The 27,996-nt window shown below is 41.6% G+C and overlaps 3 protein-coding genes across 7 annotated transcripts in view; 2 read left to right on the forward strand and 1 right to left on the reverse strand.

Moving 5' to 3' along the window:
* Positions 1 to 4,118, reverse strand: part of dennd1b (DENN/MADD domain containing 1B) — a 95,986-nt gene extending 91,868 nt beyond the window's left edge. The window contains exons 1-2 of one of the 3 annotated variants that reach the window (XM_028403579.1): positions 3,795 to 4,116; positions 3,183 to 3,247 (exon numbers count right to left, since the gene is read on the reverse strand). In XM_028403579.1, coding sequence (XP_028259380.1) covers positions 3,183 to 3,247; positions 3,795 to 3,811 — 82 coding nt within the window. In that variant the 5' untranslated portion in view covers positions 3,812 to 4,116. Of the gene's footprint in view, positions 1 to 3,182; positions 3,248 to 3,794 lie in introns of all 3 variants that reach the window. The other 2 variants (XM_028403580.1, XM_028403581.1) reach the window with 2 other exon arrangements.
* Positions 4,119 to 7,348: 3,230 nt separating this feature from the next.
* Positions 7,349 to 11,286, forward strand: c4h1orf53 (chromosome 4 C1orf53 homolog). The gene is made up of 4 exons (XM_028404513.1): positions 7,349 to 7,369; positions 7,609 to 7,821; positions 9,923 to 10,024; positions 11,098 to 11,286. The coding sequence occupies exons 2-4, from the start codon at positions 7,630 to 7,632 to the stop codon at positions 11,167 to 11,169; spliced, it is 366 nt and encodes a 121-aa protein (XP_028260314.1). The 5' UTR covers positions 7,349 to 7,369; positions 7,609 to 7,629; the 3' UTR covers positions 11,170 to 11,286.
* On the forward strand, positions 11,166 to 27,936 carry lhx9 (LIM homeobox 9). 3 transcript variants are annotated; one of them, XM_028404511.1, is made up of 7 exons: positions 11,166 to 11,191; positions 16,745 to 16,876; positions 19,995 to 20,233; positions 20,912 to 21,114; positions 22,006 to 22,364; positions 25,069 to 25,271; positions 25,813 to 27,936. In XM_028404511.1, the coding sequence occupies exons 3-7, from the start codon at positions 20,054 to 20,056 to the stop codon at positions 26,065 to 26,067; spliced, it is 1,200 nt and encodes a 399-aa protein (XP_028260312.1). In that variant the 5' UTR covers positions 11,166 to 11,191; positions 16,745 to 16,876; positions 19,995 to 20,053; the 3' UTR covers positions 26,068 to 27,936. The 3 variants fall into 3 exon arrangements, with proteins under 3 accessions (XP_028260312.1, XP_028260311.1, XP_028260313.1); XM_028404510.1 differs by lacking the exon at positions 11,166 to 11,191 and having other exon boundaries at positions 16,086 to 16,876; XM_028404512.1 differs by lacking the exon at positions 11,166 to 11,191 and having other exon boundaries at positions 16,086 to 16,876; positions 22,009 to 22,364.
* Positions 27,937 to 27,996: the final 60 nt, after the last annotated feature.

Consider the following 27,996-nt stretch of genomic DNA (forward strand, 5'->3'; position numbering starts at 1 on the left):
TTAAAATTACACAACTTAAAGCCTTAATGTAATCTCCCAGTTATCATAAAATGTAAAAATGAGCTGTACAGTGCTGTAAACATGTTTATTTTGAATGTAAAGTCATTTTAACTGACTTCTTTTAGAGCAGAGTAGAAGTTGAGTTTTGCCACTTTTATTTTGACCTTTCATTCAGGTTGTCACTTGTTGTGAAATTCTTTTGGTGCACATCCAAATGAGGCTAAAACTAAATACCCCTTAGCAGTAGAGCTAACATTAGCAGCTGCACCCAGCAGTCAGCAAGTCTATAGCTTAACATTTTTACTTGCACAGACGTTGTGGGTGTTGTCTGCATGCATAGTGCTGACTATAGAAGGTGTGAAAACCAATTAACACAGGAAGCTAGGGGACAAGGCATACTACTGACCATCTATAAGGTCTAAGGTAACTTTGTCTCCGAGGGCTTAGAGCCACTTTAAACTTTGTGCTGTCAAACTGATATTGACAAAGGAAATGTCAATTCATGCTGTAGCACATGGATCTAGTTTCAATGCTGCAGGACTAGGATGTGGTTAGACTGGCAAAACAATGGTGCAGCATCAGCAAACCTCTGCACACACACACACACCAAGCTTTCCATTCAGACAGGGTACCTCTTTAAGCATTTCAGGATGAAACAAACTGCTGTTAGAGGGAGTTTTTAGCAACTGAGACAAAGCCAGAATCAATCTAAAATTAAACTTGCATTCCCTAAACTGTAAGGAGGAGATGTGAGAAACAAGTAGTCTTTAAGCTGTTCACCACTTCACCAAATGCTCAAATGTTCTACATAATGTTGCTATGACAATTTAATTATAGTCTATCATGATTGCACTATTGTTTGTTTGCCTCTGTGAGGCTGTGGGAAGATAATGTGTGAATGTGAAGTGGCACTTTTTGGCAAAGTACCTCCTGTTTGGCTGCAGAAAGAAACAGCTCTAGTTTGTGGTGACTGTAGGTTTCACAGCCTGGCCAGAGCCTGCCTGTTATGACTCATGACATTAACCCATTCAGCTCACAATGATGGCTCATACCGGACAAATCCAAACATAGCTACGGGATAAGTTGTATTTTAGCTTAACATCCATCCCATTCACACACAATCAATTCTTTCAGACCAAGTAAAACGACAACACTCCATTTAAGAAGCATTTCAATGTATACAGACTTCAGCTAACACCAAGTTAAAGAAGGGGAAATTGATCAGATTCAGAGAGAAGTGACTCATTCCTCATATGGTATATCTGAAACTGCTTCTTTAAAAAAAAAGCAACCCACCACAAGCATGCACTCCAACCTGCTAGATAAAAAGTATATCCTGTATCAAAATCATATCCACTTCCTCAGAAAGGAGATTCTAACACCTGATCAGAACTCAAAGCAGAGAAAGCACTGTGGTCAAATGTGTATGTTCCATCTGGCCTGGTCAAATGCAAATGCAGCAAAGCAGAGCAAATGTTGCTCTGTAGCTTTGCTCAAGGGAGCAGGAGTCCGGATATGAGTCTGACCCCAGATCATACATGGAGGAAGTCAGTTATTACAGTGCAGGATGGTGGTTTATGAGTTTGGTTTAAAATCCAATATGAAAACTACATCCAAAGACAACTTTCAGTCTACTCTGGTCAGCTCAGCAGCTGCAAGAGAGCCATCCAATAACACCTCTTTAAAGTCAACACCGAGTGGGCAAAATAAGACAGCCAGTGTAATATGCAGCGAAAATGTTTTTACATGATATTTGACTTATGAACGACACTGGATATTAATGTGAAATATAGGTGACTTTATTTCCCATATTCATAACAGAAAGAATATGGTGTTGTTCTTCACTGGCCACAGTTATTCTCCTGGCTAGCCTTGGCCATCATGGCTAGAATGTTTGACCACCGCAAACAGCAGAACAATAAATGCAACTTGCTGACCCAAGCATGAACTTTCTAAAACAATCTCTGTGGGGTCATGGTAGCAAGAAAAATGGCAGCGAGTGGAAAATCGATCAAAGAAATGAAGGATGCACAACAATACCAGGAGGTCTTAAAGCAGATAACATCTCATTTTAATCCTGATCCGAGTTGATCATCTCTTGTACTTAGCATCCAGACACGGTAAGCTCACACACATAATGACACTGCAACCATAATAATCACTCTCATTGTGCAACAGTGGAGTCATGCAGTGAAGCTCTGTGACGCTAGCTGTCTGATTTAAAATAATGAGCAAGTGCACTGAGCAACTGCTACCAGCATTACATGGTATCCTGGCTATACAATGACTGTAATTACAAACTGAAGGAAAAAACAGTCATTTTTACAAACATATGGAGTGCAAAAAAAAACAGACAACCAGCATATAAGAACATCAAGATCAAGGTAGATGTGGGCCCCACAGGTGGTGTGTCACATTTTTCCACAGAACATATCTGCAATACCGAAACTCTTGACAAAAGTGCACTGCACACAGGTGACACTTTACATGTCACAGATATTAAATTTATTTTAATGTTCTCACTTCTCCCCAAGACTGTTTGGTATTCTTCTTTGTAATTGCTATTGTGCGAGGCAGGATTGATGTATACAAGTATTTGAGTGACTAAGCATAAAGTTGGACATTAATTTTTGTGTCATTTCTGTTTTAAAACTATTCCGCACTGATAAAGTGGAAATCAAATTCAGCAGCCCTCTATACAATTGGAGATCCTGCACTAGTGTTGTTATAGTTCCTCATGGATTGCCTTGCATGACAAGATCAAAAGCCATCTACCATTTCAGACAGTTCATATTTACCACAGACATACAACAAAAGCTACTGACTTTAAACTGCATAATCCTTCAAATAACTGAACAGCCCATGCTTGTAGTGAAAGCTGTAAAACACATCATTCACCCCTAATAATCATTTGAAAACTAGCATGCCCTATTTATATGTGGAACTGCTTGTGCTTCTTATCAATTAATCTGCCAATAACTTTCTCGATTAATCAGTTCATCTTTTGATCTATAAAATGTCATCTAATAAGGAAAAACACCTGTCACCCTCCCTATATCATACCTTCCAACACCTACATATATCTTCAGGGCACATTAAAGTATTTTTTTTTTATTTGTGTACACCATGCAACACACTACAGAGTGACTTATTCATAATAAATAGCAAGAGGCAAAACCTACCCTCATTTTCCGATGCAGGACAGGCCACCTGTACAACCAGATCAAATGTCCTTTCTGGATTCTCCCTGTAAAGAATTAAATATTGTTGTTACACACAATCACAACCACAATCATGGGCAACAAGTGTGCACCCAGTACCAGCGTTAAATTCCGCTGCACATGCACTCATACAGTGGACTTGAGCCCTCTTGTCCTACTTTAAATTGAGTTACGCTGTCAACAGCAAACAGTGTCAATACCAGCAGTTCGCTAATGGTTTCTGAGAGTGTTTTAGTCTGCATGTACGTTGACGAGTCCCCTTATCTGTGACAACATAACGTTATGCTGTGTACACATGTTACCTATTTAAAGCCGCCTGCTTGGCTAGCGGGGCTGCTAATTGGTGGTCAGTCAGTAGTCACAGCGACAGACTGACCCAAATGCTGTCGAGCCAGCTGGCCTGGCCGTTAAATCCACTGCTGGAGATGGCTCGAATTACGCTAAACATTCCTCCGCATTTCACATGCAGCTCCCCTGGTTTAACGTTACCAGTCTGAACCACACGCTAGCCGTTAGCTCGACCGCTGTACACAAACAGAAACGACAGAGGAGAAGTGAACACAAAAGTCTTACTTTATTCTGCTGTCCATGGTTTAGCTACAACATCGCGACAGCTCCGTGCTGTCGGCGGCTCTGCTCTGAATATTTCCCCCCTCCGTCCTTCCTCAGTCTCAACCGTCACGTCTCCTGTCTGTCTTATCTGACACCGGTCGAAAGCTGCCGCGGCCACATGCCTGGAGGTGGGACAGTGTAGCAGTTTGTACCGTCTTTGCAGCCGTTTATGCGGCCTAAATCCCCACCACCACCAGTTCAGCACCACCGTGTCTGTTTCCCACAACAAACACCACTCCAGGAAGTGCTGTCAAAGATTTGGTGACGTCAGCGCGTCAGATGAGCACCTTACTGCTACGGCCGCTGCCCACGAGCCTCCGCTTCCACTAAAAGATGAGTAACAGACCCGAACCACGTGATTCATGCTTCTGATTAAAAACGTGTTGTCCTGTGAGGCTGCACTGTCAGATCAATAAGTATTGTGGCAACAGTAGCCTTCAGCGGTGGCTCCCAGAGTGCGATGATGAAATTCCAGCGTACTAAGTGATTCCAACACACTGTAAACACAGCTTATTATCACCCCATAAAGATGTCATGTTGAACATGACAGCTAACAGCTGACTATTCATATATCAGCAGAAGTGGAAAGTCACTGGATACATGTACTTGACTACACTGCACTGTATTTACAATATTTTATATTTCTATTCCACATTTACGGAAGATTAAATGGTGGTTTCAGCCTTTACTTAAAGAAGCAATGGGTATAGGACTCACATATGTGTAAATTACAAATTAAAAATAATAATAAACTAATATCTCTGCAAAATCAAATTCAAACAAAAATTTTTCATCTGCAAACACAACATCACAACACATATAATACCACCACCTATAGCAGCTACAGCATTAACATTCTGCTTATTCACTGGTTAATGCCATATCATAGACTTTTGCATGCAGCGGCACAGTGAGGCAGTGGTTAGCACTGTTGGGTTTACTCTAGGTACTCTGTCTTCCTCCCACATTCTAAAGACCTGACTCTAAATTGCCCGTAGGTGTGAGTGTGAGTGCGATGGACTGGCAGCCTGTCCACGGTCTACCCTGCCTGTAGATAGCTGGAATAGGCTCCAACCCCACATGACCCTGCACTTCAGAAATGGAAAGATGAACTTTTCCTTGTATAAGAAGTATAGAAAAATTGCTGTGTCGGCACTTTCACACAAAGACCTATGTACATCTTCCACCTCTGTGCATGAAGGATCCATCACCTTCTACAGGGTGTGCTACAAGTCAATAAGTTTTTACCAGCCTGGACATTCTTGCATGTCTCTGTTGTGTTGTGGCTGAGAGTAGTTATTCACTAAACAGCTGTTTGAGAAATTGATCCAAACAGATGCAATTTGCTAATGAAAAAAAGAACAATAAGCTGAAAAACACCAAAACACAGAGTACAGAAAATCTCCCCTTATTCCCCTCCTTCAGTAAGGCCCTCACCCCTCAGGGGTTGAATTGTTCATTGGTTAACGGATCCTGCAGTGCAGAAGTGTGGCAAAAGCTGGCATGAATAGTTGACTTTCCCCTGCATAATTACAGCATGTTGCGAGTATATGCCACTTGCAGTAATCATGTTAGACATCAACAGTTCATGCATGAAATAAATGCTGATGTTGCAATGCACAACACATCTACATAAGTGTTTTGAATTAGTAAAATATGTTTGCGTGGGACACACAAGTCATGTATGATGTCACCCTGCTGTATAGTACAGAGTATTATGGCTATTAAAATCTGTTCCAGTACTTTGCTTTAAATACTCATGAATCAGAGGAGTCATTGGCCTCTTAAAGGGGAAATACACCATAAAATAAAATGTAGGTAATCATTTAAGTATTTTCATTCCTTCATTAATGGCACATTTTTCTGTATCATTGACACGTGTTGTCACTCACTAATGTAAACCTCCTGTGAGTTAAAACTAATTGGGGTGTCGTATCTCAAACTAAAATTCTTCAAACCCACAGAGTCTGTCACTAATTTATCAATGGAACAACTCCCCAAAGTGACACCTGATGAAACAATAAATTACTAATGTAATGCTGTTATTTCCATCTAGAATCATTGAATTCTATTTTAGGGTGGCCAGTGAATCCTGTGTTTAAGCAATATTTGTCCCCTGGTAAATTGAAACCAATGGCTTAGATGTACGCTTCTCTCCTCTCCAGAGAGTCTGTCTGGATCAGAGCCAGATTTCTTCAGGCTGACTGGAAGGTAATTAAGTGGCAGCAGACTGGGGCATGCTGTTTCAGGCATCCATATGAAATGATAATGGCAGAGCTGTTTTTTTTCACTCCTATGTTAAATAGGAGTAAAAAAAAAAAAAAAAACAATATGACATACACATACACATACACACAATAGGAAATCTTTTATGTATCGTATAAACAGTGAGGTTTCACATTTCCAGGAACTGTAAAGATTAAATAGGCATCAGATTATGTTCATTTAAGACCATTTAAACAGTGTCCCCACATTATATTACCGAATGTATCAACACATTCTTCATTCAAGTATAAATTACCTGTAATTTTATATTCATCCAGCTGTTTTTGCAGAGTACTGCATTCATGTGGGCTGCGAGCTATATAGAATGGTTAAGAAAACACATGAAAAAATACATATATATGCTGCTTTTGTACATCTTGCATGCTAATGTGCATGCATTCTTTTAACCAGTGATGTGTAATTTGTCTGAGGGTAAATTGACCCCACAATGTCAGTCAAAAGACACTTGTCAGGTTTCATTACCCACAATTCTGGAGCCGACACATCATCAGTAGCCCGGTGGCTTACAGCACTGGATAACCTTGAAAGGATTCATTAATGTCCACTCATCAACCTTGCAGAGTCCAAGTCACCGTATTACTTTAACATTATGAGAAGCATTCTTTGGTTGTACTGCAGTCAAGGACAGAAGGGAAAAAAAGAACAATAATAAAAAACATGTAACACTTTGCCTCCATATTTAGAATAAAAAAACAGGCCATAATTAGGCTTACGGTATTCATTTAGGCTACAGCATTAATTCAAATAGCTTAGGTGGTACATTTCTAAAATAAATAAATTACATAGTTGCTGGGCTGCAGCTGAATATTGCCATATTAGCCTGTTAGCATCGTTAGCATAGCAGCTAGCTTGCTAGGCATGTCTAAATAAAAACTAAATAAGGCTCTAATTTATATTATATTATTATATTATATTATAATACATAAATATTAAGGTATGGTATATACAGCCCCAAATGTGCCCCTTCATGTGTTTTACTAGACAAAATTACTTCTTTACAAAACATTTAAAAGAACAATTTGTTGTTCAGATATGTTTCTTATTGCCTTGTACACAATCACATAGCGTATTCTCATGTTTATTGCTAATTCTTGTGATTTCTTTGGTGCACACACTGCTGCTCTCCATCCTCATACCTCATACCACCTCCTGGGAGTGTTCAGTAGCAGCTTTGAACCAGCAGGGGCGCTGTGTGAACCGGTGGATCAGAGTTAAGAGGTGGTCACATGTCAGCCGGGGCAGATGCGGAAGTAAGTTACACTTGTGTGTGAGGAGGGCACAGAAAGTAAACATGCAGGATCAATGATGAGTAAATAATACAGTGAAGCCCTTTTAATGTATTAAACTAATGATGGCGTTTCCTTTAGAACTTTTCTAATCATTTTCCTGTAAACTATAAATGCACTCCGGGAGGTTTTACAGTAGCATGTTTCACAAAAATTACCCGTTTGTAGCATGTGTTAGCAGATTGATTCTTCTCCGTGTCCAGTTTATTAAACGACTTGTAAGCATGTCGATACGGAGGCTCTCAGAAGAAAGCTGGATCAGCAGCAGCAGCACTGTGTCACAGATCAATGCAGGCAGGAGTGCAGCAGAGCCGGTGACAGCAAGCAGCAGCAGCTGCACGGAGAGCGGAGACCAGCACGCAAAGTTCACGGAGGAAGAGATGACCATCCACAGAATCCATAGAGAGGCATGTGAGGTAAGATGCATCACGGTGAAGACTTCCAATCCAATCATGTCATCCTGTGCAATCACATCACTACGAGTTGGCGTGATTAATTAGGTCCAGGCGCTCACACATGGTTTGTGTTTGTTGTCATTTTCCACTCAAATTGTAAAACTGAGCGTTTCCTTTAAGTGTCACCAGTGTGAAGGCAGGTAAATGGGCCATCAGCTATAAAAGAAAAAAACAAGTCTGAGGTGTTATTGCTTTAAATCTTAACAGCCAATCACTGTCCATATATCAAATATTGATCAGATATGATTGGTCTGAGCTTGCTAGTAGAGGGGGAATTCCTTATAAGGACTCCATCAATTAAAGGTGAATTCATTAGCAACAATATGATGATGTAATTGTATAGGCTACATAATAAATTTGTTGTACAGCACAGTTCAGCCATATGAGCAAAATAATATTTACTATAAATTACAGTAAAGCCACAATAGGAAGCAAATCTGTTAAAAACAAGTTCGCCACTACACTGATGGTGCAGAAATACTTGATTTTAGTACATATGTAGTGTAGAAGTGCCCGTGTGATTTAAGTAACTAAGAACAAATACATGTCACATTAGGATCAATAACACTGGAAACACACAGCTATACCAGACAAAGCATGATACTAACCAGCTGTAAGGTATCTTCACCTGTCCTCACAGCGTCGTCTCCCCTTATGTACTCAATAACTAAACATCTCTCTTCCTGCTGGTTGCCACCTGTCAGTAAACTGGTACTACAGTGTGTGGCTGCTACTGTGAAATCATAATAAGGTGAAAGACCAGAGAAAGATACCCAACCTGTACTTAAAAAATGTTCACTTATCAGTGTGGGATCCAGATAAAGAGACAGCACTTTGGTAGTCGACACCTCAGTCTGCATGATAACGCAGATCAAGTACCCACAAAGAAGGAGGAAATACCACCAGCTGGTTTATTCGCTCTCATCTTCATCATCCTGCAGATTTCATAACAGCAGAGAGGGAAATTTGTAGTTAGTTGAAATGTGAAATGTTACATTGGTTTATCACTTTAATGTCATTGTTGTGAATTCTTGGGGTCTACAGCACTAACTGTACTCTTATCAATTGTGTGTGGGATTTTTATATCAAGAAAGATGTCACTATTGGTCATAGGAGATAGAAAAAACACCCCCATGTGAGTCTGAGGTGTCAGTTTAATTTGCTTGAAAAACCATTCGGTGATAGGCATTTACGGTTGAAAAAGTATTCTAGTTCAAAGTATACAGTTCATGTCATGAAGTAATGATGATAATTGTCTTTGCCAGATCCATCATATTCCCCAAATCCTTCTCGCTCTTCCATCAAACAGAGCCAGTGCGCTCAGTGCTGATGACAGAGGTGAGCGTAGGTGTCATCTGCATGCCTTTAGGCTTATCTGTTGTAAATATTGTGCTTCTGAGTGTGCGTGAAGTTGAGGTAAGTTGGCCACGACCTGAAGAGACTGGTAGGGCCTGGGTGGGAAAAGCACAATACAGACGGGGGCCCAGCTATGCCAGCTTCACTATGTGGCCGTGCAGCGCCATGTGAAATGACAGGCCGTGTCACCGAAGGGCCTCGGGCCTTTTTCTCTTTGTGGCCTGTCAAAGCTCACCAACTAGTGGGCTCTCAGTTTGAAACAGACTGAGAGATGACATTTTCTAACTTCCTAAGGGATGGCAGAGGAGTTCAGAGTTTTTCACTTACAGAAGGTGTGTGTGTGTGTGTGTGTGGCTCTGTGATTGGTCCGAATGAAAGAATGACTGAATCCAAAATATGTTTTTGTTACAGTGTTCACAGCTAAATAAGCATTTTCTGCTGGATTGCACACAGAAGGACAGAACTAATGAATTAAACACATCATAAGAATTAGACTGTCTTACATCTGTTTCTATGCATAGAGGCCCCACTTTGACCCACAGCAATCTGTCTCGGTGTGTACGTTCACGTTCAATATGATTCTTACACGAGCCTCTGGGTGAGGATGCAGTATGTACTGTATTCAGTTATGTATGCAGGGTTCACGTAGCAGCATACGTGTTTGTATGTCACACTAATTAAATAATAATATCTCCATTATGTTCAGGCAAAGAAGCAGATGTATGTCGACCCTTGCAGCGGGTATAAGGTGTTCACAGAGCATGCCCACCTTCAGAGAGGAAAATGCTGTGGCAGTGCGTGCAGACATGTGAGCTCTTTGTTTCTGTCTTACCAGGTTGTGTGCTTCAGCTGTTGTGTTTTGTTTCACCTTATCCTCTCCCATGTGGCTGTGATCTTTTCTTTCCCACTAAGAATTAAATGTAGACATTAACTGCATGTTTTAAGGGTGGTTTTGACAAATGCACTTTATTTTTTTATAGCTGGGCAGCATAGCTTTGTCAACATTGACCGTGGTAATAGATCGTCTTTGGGGTTAAAAAACATTTTGTTAAAAAAAAATATATCTCAGGTATTAATATTTAGTCAGCTTCCAGCATATAAACATGTTAGCTCTGTTGAGGCGAGAAGATAAACTTGTTGCACTTGGCAGATGTTGCACAATAAGACAAATCACAAAATAGTACACAACAGTGGCAGATGATCGCCAGAACATGTTAGTAAAATCCTTGGGTTTGTTTTAAAGCTGTTCAACAATAACACATAATCATTGCATTTTTTTAGTGCTGAGACACCAAGCTACCTGTTAGCCATTAGCCAATGATATGCCATTGTTGAGTAGCTCTAATTTTGTTTATCAGACCTCTTTTTGTCCAAATTAGAACGTTGACACTGGATTCTGGATTCATCAGTGCAAACAAAAAGCGATCACTCTGATTGGCTCCTCAGTTCAGTAAACCAGTATGCTGGTATGTGCGAGGCAAACCAGATCACCCTATATGTTTGAAGTTGTTGCTCCATGATGCCTTTGGCACGTATATCACGTATATTCTGCTTACAGCGTTATATAGGTGGGCTTTTAATCTGAGCCCAGGCACACACTGCGTTAGGATGTACTGCCCACACCACCTTCATGTATGTTCTGAGCACTCAGATCTCATTGCATACTGGGAGATGCATACATAGTTTACTTAGCTAGTTTTGGGTTCCAGTCCCTGCAACCTGGTCTCATCCTGTTCTTGTACTCCGTGTGGTACTCCGGTCTGATCCTGTTCTGCTCTGTTTCCTGCTTCACTCTGCTGCTGCTTGTCCGTGTCTGGTCCTCTGTTTGAGTCCACATGTGGCCGATGAACCAAGGTTTATGTATTTCATTTTCTCTTCTAGTGTCCATACGGTCAAGTCAACGTGAAGGACCCCGCCATGAGGAAGAGGTTTAACTCTCTGTATTATGTGTAGAAGTAACAGCCTCACGCCAAAGGTAAACCCTTAGACACCTGTTTGGGATGGAACCCACCACACGTTGCTGTGTGTCTTCTGCCTGTCGTTATTTGGACTAGTTGAGAGTCTTTTTTTTCGCTGTGTAATAAATGATGAAATATGGGTAGTGTGTGTGCAATACCTATCTCTTATGAATCACAACTATTCTTAGGATTATTTTCATTCTCACAAATCAGAGAAGGGGGAGATAGGATTTGTTCAGTAGACCCACATGTAAAATAAGTCTTTTATCGCATTTTTGTTTTGTTACATTTTTCACATATTTTTCTGGAATGTCCAATGAAACGCCTTGAGCTTCATTTTTTTATTTCTCTTCAAGAGTATTTAATATTTTGTAGTACTCCTCTCCTCTGATGCATTTACAAGGGTTGTGGGAGTATGGAGATGAAAACTGAAAGTGCATTTTAGATCTTCGCCCTCAAGATAAAGGGCATATAAGCGAAAGTAGCTGCAGATAGTCAGATGGAGTCCTGTGCTCTTTTGCTTTGCATCTCTTGTTATTTTTTTTCTCCCAAATGTACTGCCGCATGAATATTAGCATCATTTACACTCCACAAGTGCTTGACTGAACTGTCTACCTTTGACTGAAATAGCCTACTGTGTTGATAAAAATAGGGAGAGGCCAAGGGTCAGCCCTCACACTTGGCTGCGCTGCTTTTACACCACTTGATGGAATCAGGCTGTTAGCAAACATGCCATGGACATCAACAGCAGCCCTCCCCACCGGACCTGCAACTCAGCCTCCTGGCAACACTTGGCTCCAGTACTGCTCCCCGCGGCTGCTCTCCTGAGCTGCAGCCTAATGAACTCCTGGGCCCTCTTATCCCAGGACTGCAATAGATCAGCTCATGTTCACCAGTATGCTCAGACGCACACATGCATAGGCAGGCTCACTCAATCAGAACACCCTGTGGCTCCTAATAGGCCAATATAGAATAAAGGTTGCATTTAACACCGCGCGTTGTAGCCCACAGTAATAGCACTAGGAAAGGTCAAGCGCTCATGCAGCACTACCTGTGCGTGCGAGAGATGCTGAGGAAAGATGTGCCACTTGATTTGTGAGTGCGTGTGGGTTGGCAGCGCGATGCCTTCAGGCGCTCGCTCTGAACCTGCCACACACACTCGCCTGTCTCCGCCTGATTGGGCAAACAGCGTCGTGATGAGAGGATGTGTCTGGCGCGGAATTCTGTCGCAGCCGCCTACTGGCGCGGCCACAATTTTCCTCGGCAGGTGGGTCCCAAAGGCAAGTGCTTAGTGATCGGAGCAAAGCCCTGTGAGCGGCTACAAGGAGATTCATGATCCCAACAGTGCTGGGGAGGACAGGTTCTGGGAACGCGTCGTCAGGCGGGATGAGAGGCGAATTTATTTGGTGTTATTCTAAACCGAGGCAGCGGAGCGTGCGGCAGCAACATTTCTACAGCGGGACGGTGAAGGTGTCACACTCATCAAGTACCTGGGCCCGCTTGCCTGCCGCGGCTCTGCGGGTTTTGCCTAGGGACTTGTCTGTCACATTAAAGTAGATGCATTGCCATTCAGGGCCTCGGCGGTCCCGCAGCCTGACCATGAAATAGGCCAACTTTCATGTCTGCCTCATCCCTCCTCCACGTCTTCCCAATTCAGTGATGGCACAGTTTGAAATGTTTTTTTTTTCCTCATCATGTTCTAACCTAGCAGTTGGTGACTGAGACACAAACAGCACAGCAATCCACAGACAGATTTATGGAGAAATGTACGTAATGCATGTTTTTTTTTTTGCACCAAATCATGACACTGAATAAAAAAAAATGTATGCATGACATACACAGCGGCTTGGCAAGTAAACGGGGATTTACGCAGTCAGATTATTGACAGCAGCAATTATTTAGCCCAAATAGAGGTAATTGTATTGGACCTGATAGTTTGTTGTTTTTAGCTTATGTGTGCTGTATTAATCTATAAATGCATGTATTTTATGTTTATTTAAACCCATGTACACACACACACACACAGGCCATGCACCAGCAGTGGTATTCCCTTAGTGCAGATGTGCTCCCAAGTTACAACAGCCAACCCAACATGTGAGGTGTTTATTTCAGGCGTTTTGGACTGAACATCTCTGACCCTCAGCTGGAGCATATGCTGCACTGGAGCAGAGTGGCAGCTATATACCGCGTGCCTTTCTACAGGACGGTGGCACTAGCCGCAGAGAAAGAGAGAGCTGTCCAGTTTGGATCTGTGACCAGACAGCCCAGTCACAACCAGTTGACAGGCCAAGCAGCCCACCCCCGCCCTCCACCCGTCCCCCCATCTCAAACAGGCACAGCAGCCCTGCGGCCAATGGCCCCAACCACAGTCAGTTACAGTGTCTCCATCACTCTTGGCCAGACCAGAAGTGACACAAAAAAAACTTGAGTGTCAGCCGTATGATGGCTGAAAGGAACATCAGTCTCAGCAATCGGCCAGGCACTGCTTTATATGTGTGTGTGTGTGTGCACATGTGGTGTCTTGATATTCAAGCAGCATTTGAGCAGCAGCCCCTACATCAACGTCTGGTCGTTCTACACAGACAATGTCAGTTCGCCTCGGGGCAGCAGCCTCCACAGTGGTCATATGGACAACCACATCCCTGTGGTAGAATTAGTGATAAAAAACACACATGGCCACTGAGTGACAGTCAGCGCACCAGATTCCTTTGGACAGACAGGGCTGCAAATAGCACAGAGGAGCAGTTTCTCCCTCAGACCGCAACTGGTGGTCAGGCTCATGCCAGGCCAAGTCTTGGTCGCCAGATGAGCCCAGATAAAAGGAGAGTCAGGGGCAGTCAAAGGCACCTCACTGCCTGAGGAGAACTTCGGCCTGTTTATTTCCCTCCTGATGCACTCGTATCTGTGATTTCTTGTCTGACAATGTCACTGCTTTCTTTAGATTTTACACCATATAACCCTTAACTCTCACATTATGTTAACTCCTGCCTTTCTGTCTGTAATGACTGGCTTAAGTAGAAAGACAACATAACATTTACAAGCGAGTGTTTCTGCTCAGAAACGGATATAAAGTGATAATGAACACCCATCTATTATGTTTCCATGTCCTTTCTAGTGTGGCCAGATATGAACTAATACACACACCATCCCCCAGGAGGATACCCTGTCCCAGAGGAGGAGGAGGAGGAGGAGGAGGTGTGGGGGATTGTATCTAGAGGTAGTGGTGGCCGTGTGCTGTTGTGGAGGCAGGCAGGGAGGGAGGGGAGGCAGGCAGCAGTTGGTGTGCAGAGAGCAGAGGCTCAGGCTGGCTAGTTAAGAGCTTCTCTCTCCTATCCTCCATCTGCCAGGGACCGGGGTTGTGATTTGAGCTCCAGCAGAGCAGAGCAGGGAGGAGATCGAAGGAGGGGTGTAGAGGGAGGAGGGAGGTATAGGGGATGTGGTGGTGGTGGGAGGTAGGAGGGGGGGGGGTGTTGGTTGGAAGAGGCAGAAAAGAGAAAGTGGAAGAAGCAGGGAGTGGGAGAGAGGAGAGAGGATGGAAATGACAAATAGGAAACATGGGGATTCATAAATCTATTTATAGCCGTGTCTGCTTTTCTAAATTTGTCTTAGAGATTTCACTTCTGGGTGTGCATTTCTTTGGCCGTCCCTGCTTGTGCGTTTTCATACTAATAATTCTGCATGTCCACTGTGTGTTTGTAAATATTTCCAGGACGTCTCGCCATCCTCTCACCCACCCACCCACCCACCCAGGCTCATGTGACTGGGACACATGTGACTAGGATACAGCTTTACAGTGCTTCACTCCTCCCACTGTTCCTCCTCCTCCTCCTCCTCCTCCTCACCTCCCACCCTCTCCCTTCACTTCCCACCCCTTTCCTTCATTCTGTCAGTGTTTAGCCTGTGGTTCCCCACACCACAGTGGATCCTGGGAGAGCCTTCCCGCCTCCTTCCTCTCCTCCTCCTCCTCCTCCTCCTCCTTCTCCTCTTTGCCTGTCTTCCTTGCCTCCACCTAGCTCCTTCTCTGGCCATGCTTTTGGGAGTGACTGAGTGCTCCCTCTGCGAGACTTGAGTGTCACTTGAGGTGACCCAGAAATGATAACTCCAGATGAACCCTGGATGTGTGGTAATCTAACCACCATGCCCTACAGCAGAGAGAGGATCCAGGCAGGCAGAGAGGCAGGCAGGGAGGCATCCCAGTTGGTGCTGCTATCTGTGGCTGAAGCATGCATGCTGCAGCGCCTGTCTGGGTATCATGCTCAGAGAGCGCTGTGTGCGCGTCACGTTGTTGTGGTACACTGTGAAATGGATCTCAGCGTTGTTGCATTATTGATGAGATACACTGTGATGTCAGCCCAGGCTGAAGGAGCGAAGCAAAATGACTGTTAGCAGTGTGGCACATGATCATTTATGCAGGCAGTACAGAGGTGTAATTAATTGTCACCCTTTGCTCACACACACACAATATTCTATTCACTTGTTGTCAATTGATATCAGTCCATTGATGCCACAGTATGTGTGCTGTTAGGACACTCTTTTTTTTCTTGGTGACCTCTGTTTTATTCCCAACAAATATTCAGCTCAGGTGCACTTTAAAATTACGTCTACCTCTTAAATACTTCAGGCCCAATCCACGTCAAAACATCAATAATATTTCATACATTTTTTACTTTATGGGTGAATTTTCCATCATCATTTATTTTGCATCAGGAGGCCACATGAGTGCAGAATTCTTCCTCATTATGGCTTTGAATTTACATGAAGTTTGTTAGCTACAGCAGATGGATGCAGATACAAACATGATCTCATGAATGGAGTTGTGTTAATATTGTTTTTGTCATTTTAGGCGCGTTTATTCAATAAAAAAATGGAAAACAGACCGAAAGCAATCATCATCATCAATTACTCTTAAATGTATTGTTTGCATCATTCGTTTGAAATTTAAAAACAAAGATGGGAAATAAAAATTCTGATATTTAGTAGTGAGTAATGTTATTTAAATTAGATATCAATTAGAACTGAAAGTGGTTTCGGTTTGGCAGGCTTATTTGGTCATTCAGTACCAAAAGATGTTTTTATTTTTTTCCCTGTAGGCGTGTGTTGCTGTGCTCCCTATTTTCCTCAGACTGATTGATCTGCTTTGATTATACAACCATCTAATTATTTATTCACACAATCTTCTCCAATCAGAAACATTAGAGCTGTAACCGTGCTCATTGCGCGTCAACCTCACACAGTAAACGTGCGTTTAAACGATATGCATGTAATTGCAAAGAACCAAGGGGTGAAGAAGATGCGCGTAAAAGTGTTATAAGGCTAAAGCAAAAAAAACGTATGAGCTACATTGTTTTAGAAAAAAATAGACTATACATGAAATCCATTATCACATTTGGTATTTTCAGAGTTTCAGATCTTCGCCTTTAATTTACGAATACATCCCAGATTACATGCTGAGTAGGCCATTGGCTCATGGCTTCCCATTTTTCTGCGCGCTGTGTGTGTGTGTTGAGGGCTGTCTGCATACGAGAGAGGAATATTTAAATGTCTTGTGTTTTAATTGACGCTCCAACTAGAAGTGTAAGCTCAGAAACCAGGAACAGCCCCCCATCTACCGGCAGCGTCTCCTCCTGTCTCCACTGCACACTGCGCACAAGTCCGGAGCTCCACCAAGCCTGCGCGCTGCACAGGGATCTGCACAGCCTCAGGTAAGACCCACTTCTAATGCTATTTATTCTTCAGGCGATAATAATAATAAAAATATTAATAATAATAATACAGAGGAGGGTTTGTTTTAACAGAAAAATAAGGAGGGGAGCGTGTAAAGCAATGCGCGACAGAGCCTGATGGATGATAAGAAACAGTGGCTGCGGGATAAACAACTCCCTCGACCTATAGTTTTTTTTTCACGAAAACCCTCATAGTAATATTAAATAGAGAGATAAATAACATGCAAGTGTGATCTGTCAAAATTAGGCACGAAAAATACCTATAATATTGAAGCTTTTCTAGAAAATATAGGCTTTAATTAGTTTTTAGGTGTGATTTTTTACATTAAAATTTCTTTTTAGTTATCTATTCGACCAGAATTAGGCCCACTGAGGCTCTTTTGCTATTTTAGAAATGATACTGTCACCGCTTTTATTTACCTTTTAGTTAATTTTTAAACGGAGCAAAGCAGAATTGTGCCATTTTTGGAGCTTTTAATTCAAAATCAATAGATGACGAATCTTAAAAATCTTTTTTTTTTATTAATAAATGACTTAATTTTGCACATTGTATTAACGCCAGTAATGACATGTGATAGGTGACATACATTCTGTTTAATTAACAATAGGGTATAAAGATTTTATATATTTCAAAATAAAAGCGTTTTTTAACATTGTGACTAATATAAACGCGTAATGGAGCTTTTGAGGGTTGGTTTAAATGCAATGTGGCCTAATAATAAAACAAGCCAATGAGCACACAAACAAAAGAGGACATTAGCAGACAATATATTCAGTGGCAGGTATGATATCCTAATTAGATCCAGAGAAAGGGAAACGAAACAACACAAAACGCCTGCACAAAAGACTTTATTCCCTCATCCCCTTGCTGCTCACTGACACATTGTTAAACCCTCTTCAGTCAAATGAAATGTCACTGCTGGAGGCAACGGGTCAAAACACTATTCTTTATCGACAGTGAAAGATGTTTTCATTAAAGAAAACTGAATTAGGATTACAGTCAGGGAGTCAACAAAAAAATAATAATAACAGCATTTAGATTAAATATCACACTGCGCTGAGCTGATCGTTGCTCTCAGGGTGTCTTTGTCCAGATGAAATCAAATCCGTTTGTCCCTTTTTTGAGTCCCTTTTTCCACCGACAGAGCGCAAATTAAGGTTTCAGAGCAGCTGCAGGTCCAGCGCGTCCAGGAGAGTTCTTACAGCTCTGCTATCAAGGGGCCTCCAATTCAAGCCAACACAGCTTCACGCTGTGTGTGTGGTGGTGGTGGTGGTGGGGAGGGTTCACATGATAATGTAACACGTCTTAAGATGAAGCATCCTCACCTGCAATCCCCCTGTGAGCCTCAGTAAATCTATTAATGGGACTAAAGCAGTTTAAGCCGGAATATTTATTGTTTTGTGATCAAATGTTAACGTCATTGATCTGTGCACACGTTTACCTCAAGCCTGTCACATAATAATATTATTAATAATAAGACTGACCTGGAGCTGCCTCCTTTTTGATTACTTCACGTCACCATGTGTGTTTCTGTGTGCTGGACGGTAAAACCATGTCTTTGCCTTCTGTGAGAGGTTCACACCCTTTAAAGTTGACACGTGTTTATTGTAGCTTCTCGTTGCAGATTGTATAGGAGGGTATAGAATTTTAAAATAAAGCATGAACAATATCGAATAACTTTTGGTGGTTTCCCTGTGACGACCATCAGCTGTCGTCAGTTTATTGTTGTCATCAGATCAAGTCTCCTGCAGTTAAACAAGGATTTGGCCTAATTCAAGAGACACAGAGAAGACAGGGTGTCCTGTGGTAATGAATCCCTGACAGTGCTTCAAATGAGCGTTTAATGGAGAGGAAGGGAACTGATTTTACACTGAAAAGACAAACCTACATTTTTATACATGGAAAAAAAAAAGAAAGAAGAAGCTTAATCAAATTATGTCTAATCTTTAAGGGCGTTGCGCTGGAGTGTTTTCCATGTTACTGAAGGTTGTCATGACAAGATGGCTTTTATTTTGAAAGCAAATCTCATTCATTTGTGCTAATATTCTTTCAGATTATTAAATGCATTCTGGCCACGCCCCTCTAGCCTATCACTGATCACTGCCCCGCCCCAGACAATACATTTATACCACACACACACAGAGCTCATGTTATTTAGGGACACCAAAACACTTTATTAAAACCTGTTCAAACTGTGACATTATGATAATAAAATTCAAACTTATGCCAAATAAAGCGCCTTTAAATGGCACATGATATAAGACGTGTTTGTATCTACACCTTATAATAATAAAAGCTTTTATTTTGAAACTTTTTTACACCTTTTATTTGGTTAAGACATGTTAAACAAATATAATATTTACTCTCAAATTACATCATCGCAGTCCAGGCGCCTTGTGACTGCAGTCCAGCTTTAAATGGGGGGAATAAAAGTAATGAAAATGTCAATACCATAAAGCAGTGGTCCTTCGCGCAGCCAGAATCAGGAGTTTTTGAGGGAAGAGTGACAGCTCTTTGTTGGTGAACAGAAATCAGTGGCGATGCAGAAAGAGAGAGAGAGAGAGATAGAGAGAGAGAGGGAGGAAGAGGGAGAGGGAGGAACTCCTCCTACCAAATTATTCAGACTGGGCCGGCTCTGCTCTCTTCACAAATAGGACACGGTTCTCAAATCCAGGCAGTCCCAACCTGACCTCCAAGCACCGAGGAACCCCTGACTGGGAAAAATCGGGAGAGAGAGAGAGAGAGAGAGAGAGAGAGAAACCACCAAAAAAAGAAACAACACAAAAACTTTGTGTCATTATTTTTGGCGAGTGTTCACACTGTAGCCCCCTCCCCTCCTCCCTCCCCACCACTTCCACACCGGTTTGTCGCATCATTTGGACTATATACATTTTTTTTTCTGGAGGAGAGACATTCACGGGAAGAAGGAAAAAGCTGGTGCACCAGCAGCAGCAGCAGCAGCAGCACTCCTCCTCCTCCTCTCCCACCCATGCTGTAGTTTTTCCCTTTTTCTTCCAGTTTGCACTTCTTGCCGAGGAGCTGATCTGAATCTCTGGGGTTGTGTCGTATTTTTTTTTTCTTGTGTGCCTCTCTTAGAACCTCAGAGCCCACTTGGATGCGCTGAGAGAGCGGGGCGCAGCGCTGCAGTACAGTATATGGAAGTTGTGAGCTGCAAAACAGAGGCAGGCAGTTGCACGTTGCGTCCAGGACCGGGAGCCATGCTTTTCCACGGGATCTCCGGGGATCACATCCAAGGGATCATGGAGGAGATGGAGAGGAGGTCGAAAACGGAGTCGCGTCTGGCGAAGGGCATGCAGCTCAACGGGAGAGAGTCGGTAAGAGCCAGAGCACCATGTGTTTGAATTAAAAGTAAAAGCATTTTGATCAAATCCTCGCGTGGTGGCACGGGAAACGTGCGTGGAAATTATTTTTTGTAGGTAAGTAGGAGACAGAGGAGGATTTATCTTCATCAAAAAATACTAATTTAATGAGTAGTCAATTTCAATGTTTGTTTTTTAAATTTTAAAATCACAAAATAATTACTAAACATGGCTGCCACTGTACAATATTCAATAAATATATTTTTAAAAACAGTAACAAGGATATAATAGTGATTATTTAATGTTCAGTAAATTCAGTAAATTTCGTTGTAAGTTTATATTATATATTTTTAATAGGCTGTTATTATTTAGCTCAAATTTATTTTTCAGTAAATTTATGTTTACATGAAATTTACAATACAAAAGAGTTAAACTAACAAAATGTAATGTTACAAATTAATTAATTTTTTTAACCTGATATTTTATATATGGCCGAGGCCCATCAGCAGATTGAGCCTGTGTGTGTTTGTGTTATTTAAAAAGTACTGCTGAGCTTTAAAAGAAAGAAAGAAAGATGTATTATTGAGCAGAGAGCGGATAAAGGCCTGGTGTATTTTACATGAGATTTCCCCAGCTGTCGCTTTATAGAAGCAGTTGTGCCTGAGCTTTCTCTCCCCTCCCTCTCTGCCTCAGACCATGCCTTCTATGAGCCCGGAGAAGCCTGCTCTTTGTGCCGGCTGTGGCGGCAAGATTTCGGATAGATACTACCTCCTGGCCGTGGACAAACAGTGGCACCTGCGGTGTCTCAAATGCTGTGAATGTAAACTAGCGCTGGAATCGGAGCTAACGTGTTTTGCCAAGGATGGGAGTATCTATTGCAAAGAGGATTACTACAGGTAAGAAAAATCAAGGTCAATCATTGACATCATTTTACGCATAATTCTGCATTTCTGACGCGTAAAAGTAGAGATTTTTTTTTTTACCCATTATTCTTTTAAATGAAGATTTAATTTTGCACTGTTAGCCCTGATTCAACAGGCTGTGACAGGCCTCATTGTTGCATGGATCACATCATAACAGTCACACAGAGAGACTGCAGGCTGGTAATTGGGAATATGTTATGATACTGAAATGGCACTTTATCCATCAGCTGTAAAGCTTTGTGGAGCTCTGAGTGTCATGTAAACCCTCTCAGAAACAGCAGTGAGGGATCTTTGTGTCAGCGTGCTGTGGCCCTGTGTGCACCAGAAGAACCACAGCATTACAACATCTCTGCTGTGGGTTATTATACAGCCATGCAGAATGCGCTCTATACTGTACTCTAACAGTAAACTGACGCGATGCATTCAAATGCATATGCAAAAAATGCGTTAGCTGACTCACCAGTGCGAGTGTGTGTGTGTATAGTTGAGCCTTCAGTCTATCTACCTGCACTCTTTGGTGTTTAATGTCAAACACAATGGGTTAACAGTTGCAGGTTTTATTAGGTTGTAGGAGTGAGTAAGGGAGAAAACATTTGTACACACACATCTTACAGGCCAGATGTGGCTGTTAGCAGAATGCATGCTCCACGTACAGGCCTGGATCTATCATGGTCATCATATCTACATCAAAGCTGTGGCACAGACTTTGTTTTGTGAGGAAAAAGTGAGACCTGTTCACGTTTAGTCTGACAGTGCAGGGTTCATTTTGGATAATTTCCCCTCTCCCACCACCTCCACCTCTTGTTGTGTTTGTCCCCACCTGGTCTCTCTGTATGAGGAGTCTTGACGATGTGTCTGTTCCAGAAGGTTCTCCGTGCAGAGGTGCGCGCGTTGCCACCTCGGGATATCGGCCTCTGAGATGGTGATGAGAGCGCGTGACTCCGTCTACCACCTGAGCTGCTTCACGTGCACCACTTGCAACAAAACCCTGACCACGGGCGATCACTTCGGCATGAAGGACAACCTGGTGTACTGCCGGCTCCACTTCGAGACGCTGGTGCAGGGACCGGACTACCATCCCCAGCTCAACTTCGCTGAGTTGGCAGCCAAGGGCGGCGGCCTCTCTCTACCCTACTTCAACGGCACCGGCACGGCACAGAAGGGAAGGCCGCGCAAGAGGAAGAGCCCTGCCATGGGGATAGATATACCCAGCTACAACACAGGTGAGGCTGCGTGCTGCTCAGCCCAGGGCCTCACATCGAGGCAGGAAACTAGTTCACGTTAGAAAAACACTTAAGGTTTGTGTGATGTGTTCTGGTGCAGCTTTCACTGCCTGACCTATAATGGACTCACTGAGCTGCTGCAGACAGGAGACACACAGAACTTATTATAAATCTGCTCACGTCTAAAAAAACAAAACAAAAAACAAATTAAACAAACAGTTATTAAATTTATTAAAATACATATAACTGGGTTGGTAGTTTTTTTTGCTGGTTTGTGGATGCACAAAAACCGAAACGGTCCTCGGACCTTGCTGACTAAAAGGTCGCGGTGCTCAGCTGGTTTTTCCTTATTTAAATCATAAATAAAAGTCAGGTAGACACCATCACAACCAAATAAATACATAAATAAATTAATAACAATAATGCTTTTTTACCTTTTATTTTTCATTTAAAGTCATTTGTCCGTTACGCACGGATGCCTTCAGATGCCCCGTTGCAACAGTTCTGACTTCTGTTTAAATGAACGCACTTCCAGTACATGTAGGTGAAGATCGTCTGCGTTGCCGCAGCCGCAGGCTAGTTGATCTGTCTTTACGCACAGGTTCTGTGGCGTGTGTTGCGCAGAGAATGATCGAAATCTGACCTCGCCGTCAACCTGCTCATCGACTTTTTATAATTAGGATGAATTTAAGTCATAATAAATGTGGAAAAAAATGCTTAAAATGAACATAAACATCCAAAATGGAAACAGTCGCAGCGCGCGCTGAGCTGCTGTTAAATGTTGGTTTCATCTTAAAAACCTTGCATTGAGTCGCTGGATGTTGAAGCCTGACCTCACCGGCCCTCCCTGCAGCGTCCCCATTTTGCTGTCGCTTTCTGCGAATTAGTGTGCGGTTGAGAAAGTTTGTCATTGTGCGCCAAGTTTCCTCTGTTCCCGGTGAATAGGGGGAATAGGGGTAATCTGCGCGTTAATTGTTCTTTGTTAATTGAAGGTGACGTTGGAATCCCTGGCCTCCTGTGCGGCGGTCAGCACAGTTCTCAGGGACGCAGCAGCGCCGTGCAGAGGGGCCTGCTGCAGGGAGACAGGGGGAGAGAGAGGGAGAGAGAGGGAGGCCAGGGGCTGAAAACTGTGTACAGTCAGCGCTCCGCTTGAAAGAGCTCTGGTTTGTTATGCGTAAACACAAATCCAAGGGATTATGCAAATCTTAAAGTTCTCATTGATGCCAATAATAGGAAAAAATAGCCATTGTACTTCCCCGTGATAATAAGATATGCTCTAAATATACTGCAGGTAAACACACAGAGAGGAAAATCCCACAGTGATGTCTCTGTGAATTTATTATTAAGCACCACAGACACAGTGAAAGTCCCAACGGGAATATTATCATTTAAATTTTAATTAATTAAATTAAATCGAATAGAAATAGAATATGTGCTAATTAAAAAATGATGAGATTTTTTGGTCATGTGTATGTGTCGTTTTCTAATATGAAATAATTTGGCCTACAAGGATCACATTAAGAGTTAACATTTAAAAAAAATTAAAATATACCTTTAAATTTCTTATTTCCTGTATCACAGTTACTATGCACTTCTCATTATTGTACTATCACACTGTTCGTGTTAATATTTAACTCCTCTGCAGATCAGGAGCGTCAAACTCATGACAAATAGGAAGAGGGGGTTTTGTTGTCTGCTAGCGAGCACATTCGTGTTTGTTTCCACCAGGGAAAGGTGTGGGTCTACTGTGTATTGCACAGCACTCAGTGCAGTTTGGTCTTGTTTGGATATAGAGACCCCTAGTGGGTAATACCGAGTGAAACACAATCCAAGTAAGGGCTGGAGCAGAGAAACAGAGATGTCAGTGATTGTTATATTAATGGAGCATATGATGTCACAAAAAAAAGAAAAAAAAAACAGCTTCATGACACAACATAAAATATGAATCCTGTAATTTATGAAATGTGTGCCTGCCTGATTCAAGCTGATTAATTTGAGGGAGGGTTCTGTGCTCCATCTTAGTGATGAAGTGTTTGTGTATTTCATTTGATATTTAAGTAGCCAGTAAGAAACACAGCTGGTCAGCATTTCAAATCAATACAACGTGTAATTTAAAAGCCCTGCATATTATTTGCTGACTAGATTTTTCTCTGCACAGAAATGTATTAAATCAGTTCACTTTCACTAACAAACATACATCACGTAGCAAAGTCGAGACCTTATAATGCTATTAAATCATTTCACACAGGCTGTAATGTAAAAATCATATTCTATAGAGGAGTTTAAATAAAGGATGGTTCAGCTTAGATGTTATTTTCACTGTGTGTTTTACACAAAGGAAACACCTTTGTGTTCTAAACGTTTCAGGCTGGCATGCTTTTAATTTAGTGGCTCCGTTTTTATGTATTTTACACACTAAGCTATTGACAAATGAGGCCCATTAGGCCTATTAGTCTTTGCAAACACAAGCAGAAATAATTTAGCACGATCCCAGCATATGGTTTAAAATTCATCACTTTGCTTTTTGTTTTAAGATAATACAAAAAAAAAAAAGTGCTGTGCATGCATGAAGTCAAATTATTGTACAGTCAGTTTGTCCACTGCCACTGTGGATGGGTTTATCAATTAGACCAAAGATTAATGATAGAACTGATGACAAAGCAAAGAAATGTTTAACACACCATGCTCTCTGTCCACGCTGCAGGCTGCAATGAGAACGACACCGATCACTTGGACCGGGACCAGCAGGCTTACCCTCCAGCACAGAAGACCAAACGCATGCGGACCTCCTTCAAGCACCATCAGCTGCGGACAATGAAATCCTACTTTGCCATCAACCACAATCCGGACGCCAAGGACTTAAAGCAGCTGGCCCAGAAAACAGGCCTCACTAAGAGAGTGCTACAGGTAAGCAGAGAGCCGTTCTTCTTACTTAATGTGATCACCCCGCATCATGTGTCTGCACCCACGTTCCTCTCATTTCACACCAAAATGATCATCGGTTTTTAGTTTTGGTTTGTTTTGTTGGTCCATTTAGCCATTAGATGTGCATCCAGGGGTTTAATCTAGAGTTTTTTTGGATTGTTTTTGGCAAAGACAGCAGAAAAATAGTTACTTAGTGTAAAAAAGTATAAAATTGTTGCTAATATTCCTAATAACAAGAGTGCACATGTCTTTTTTATCCTTAGAAAAAAGGTGTAATTTAACTCTTGCACTTTAAAAATGATTCTTGTATGCAGTGTTGAGTATTACCTGCCCCTCAAAATAATGTATGCTCATATTAAGATTTATATATATATATATATATATTATATATTTACTATATATTTAAGACCAGGGCAGCTTGATACAGTGACAGCTGTGATAACTTGATATGTACACATGATTCTTTTTTTAAAAATTAATCTTAAACACAAAAAGTAAAAGCCACATTGGGATTGGTTTGCAGGTTTGGTTCCAAAACGCAAGAGCCAAATTCAGAAGGAACGTTTTGCGACAGGAGAATGGAGGTGTTGATAAGGCTGATGGCACCTCACTCCCTCCACCCTCATCCGACAGTGGGGCCCTGACCCCCCCCTCCAGCGCGGCCACACTAACAGACCTGACAAACCCCTCTATCACTGTAGTGACCTCCGTCACCTCTAGTTTGGACAGCCATGATTCGGGGAGCCCTTCGCAAACTACCTTGACAAACCTTTTTTAAGCTATCTCTAGCAGACTGATTTTTGATTTTACCTGATTTTTTTTTTTTTATTATTTTTTATTTGTTTTCTTTTTCTTTTTTTTCTCCTTTCCTTTTTCTCAATTTGCATTTTATTTTTTTAAGTGACACCTTTAAATCAAGCAGAGACAGCTCCTTTTGGAACAGAAAGTGCTGTACTGTGTACACAAACCAAGAGCAGCAGCGAGAGCAGCAACCACATTAAAAACAGGAGGAAATCACTTAAAATGTGTAGCATTTGAAACTGCATGCTCACATGCAGAGATTGATTTTGGACGGGACATTTGTTTGGAGATGAAGGAATATTAGAAAATTGTCATGGATTCCACAATTTATTGGAAAAAGAAAAAAAAACTTGAAGCTTATCTGGAAAATTTGAATTTCTTTACTTGATTTGACTTTATTTGTACATTTGTATTGAATTATGGTTAAAAAAAATAATGACCCCCCCCTTCCTAATTTATGGTTGATTGGTAAATTTTAAAAATAATATGAATTTTTGCCCTCAGAAACCTGTATATGTATGCACTGTGTTCGCACTATCCAATTTAAAGATTTCTTTTTTTCTGTTTTGGAATAATTTGGGAAATAAACTTGTAGAATGTTCTGTATATGGGTAACTCCAGAAAACAGGCTTTAATTATTTCCGAATGTTTCGGTCTTTGAGACTGAGTTGGATGGAATCAGACATTGGGATATCTCACAGAGCTACATGCAAAAACACCTAAATTACATTGTAAGACAGCACAGAACCATTGCAGCTTATTAGATGCTGAAACCACACTCACACACACACACACACATACATACATATAAATATATATATTTGTCTCTACTGTGATAAAAAGGAGAAGCAAAATCCTAACAATCTGTACAGTGGTAACTGTTCAACATGTAATGCAGTCACATTGATAGAAATTGTTTGATAAATTCCGATTGGAGAGCAGTTCATGGGCACTGTTGTAATGGATTGTTTTCATGACAGAGCACTTTTTTTTGGCCTCGTAGATTAAACCATATAGTCAAATGGATAAAGCCTAGCAAACATATCCATAGATCCACAACTAAACTCAGTTGCACAGTGACAATATACTGCCCAGTGAAAAGTGCATTATTGTTTTTATCATGTTGCTCAGGGTAACGATGTGATTTTTAAAGAAAAAAGGGAAAAAAAAAGTGAGAAACGAAGTGGTTGCGACATTGCAGACTAGATTTGTAGAGCTGACATGATCATTCATATGACCTCAGAATAGGTGGAGTCGTTGGTAAAAAAAAAAAGAGGCAGCCAGTGGGAAATCATCGTCCATGTGTTCTCCTTTTTGGCCATATTTATACTTTCTTTAATGACACTTGCCACTGAACAGACCAAAAACATGTTTCTTCTGGCTGAAAGATAGAGAGAGAGAGAGAGAGAGAGAAAAAGGAAAGAACCTTCAAATGGAGTTGATACATTTTCATTGTGAGCATCACAATTTGTTCTATTGTGGAACAAAGTGGTTCTCTTGATCTACTTCATGAAGTAGATGCCTAACTCAGTTCTACTATGTGCCTTATGCTATAACTTGGGAGAAAGTTTGTGAAATTCAGGATTATATGTGTTCTTTGTTAACTGATTCACATCCTTTTGGCGCCTCACTAGTTTTGTACTGTTTTGCATCTTATTTCCGAAGATCTTTTTATGGTGTATCCTGTTAAAAAAAAAGGGGGCAGCGATGTCATAGAAAGCATTTGTGCACTCTTTCAGATATAGTTGGGTAATTCCAAGAACCTTATATATTGATCTTCGTGTTAATAGTTGAGTACAGTAAGTGTTCTATCAAGATTGTCCATGTTTCCTTGTTTCTTGATAAAGATGGTGTATAGAAACTATTTCCCCTTAAATATTTATGGACCAAACGGTTGTTATATATC

This window comes from Parambassis ranga, chromosome 4 (genome assembly GCF_900634625.1).
Source record: "Parambassis ranga chromosome 4, fParRan2.1, whole genome shotgun sequence".
NCBI classification, from domain to species: Eukaryota; Metazoa; Chordata; class Actinopteri; family Ambassidae; genus Parambassis; species Parambassis ranga.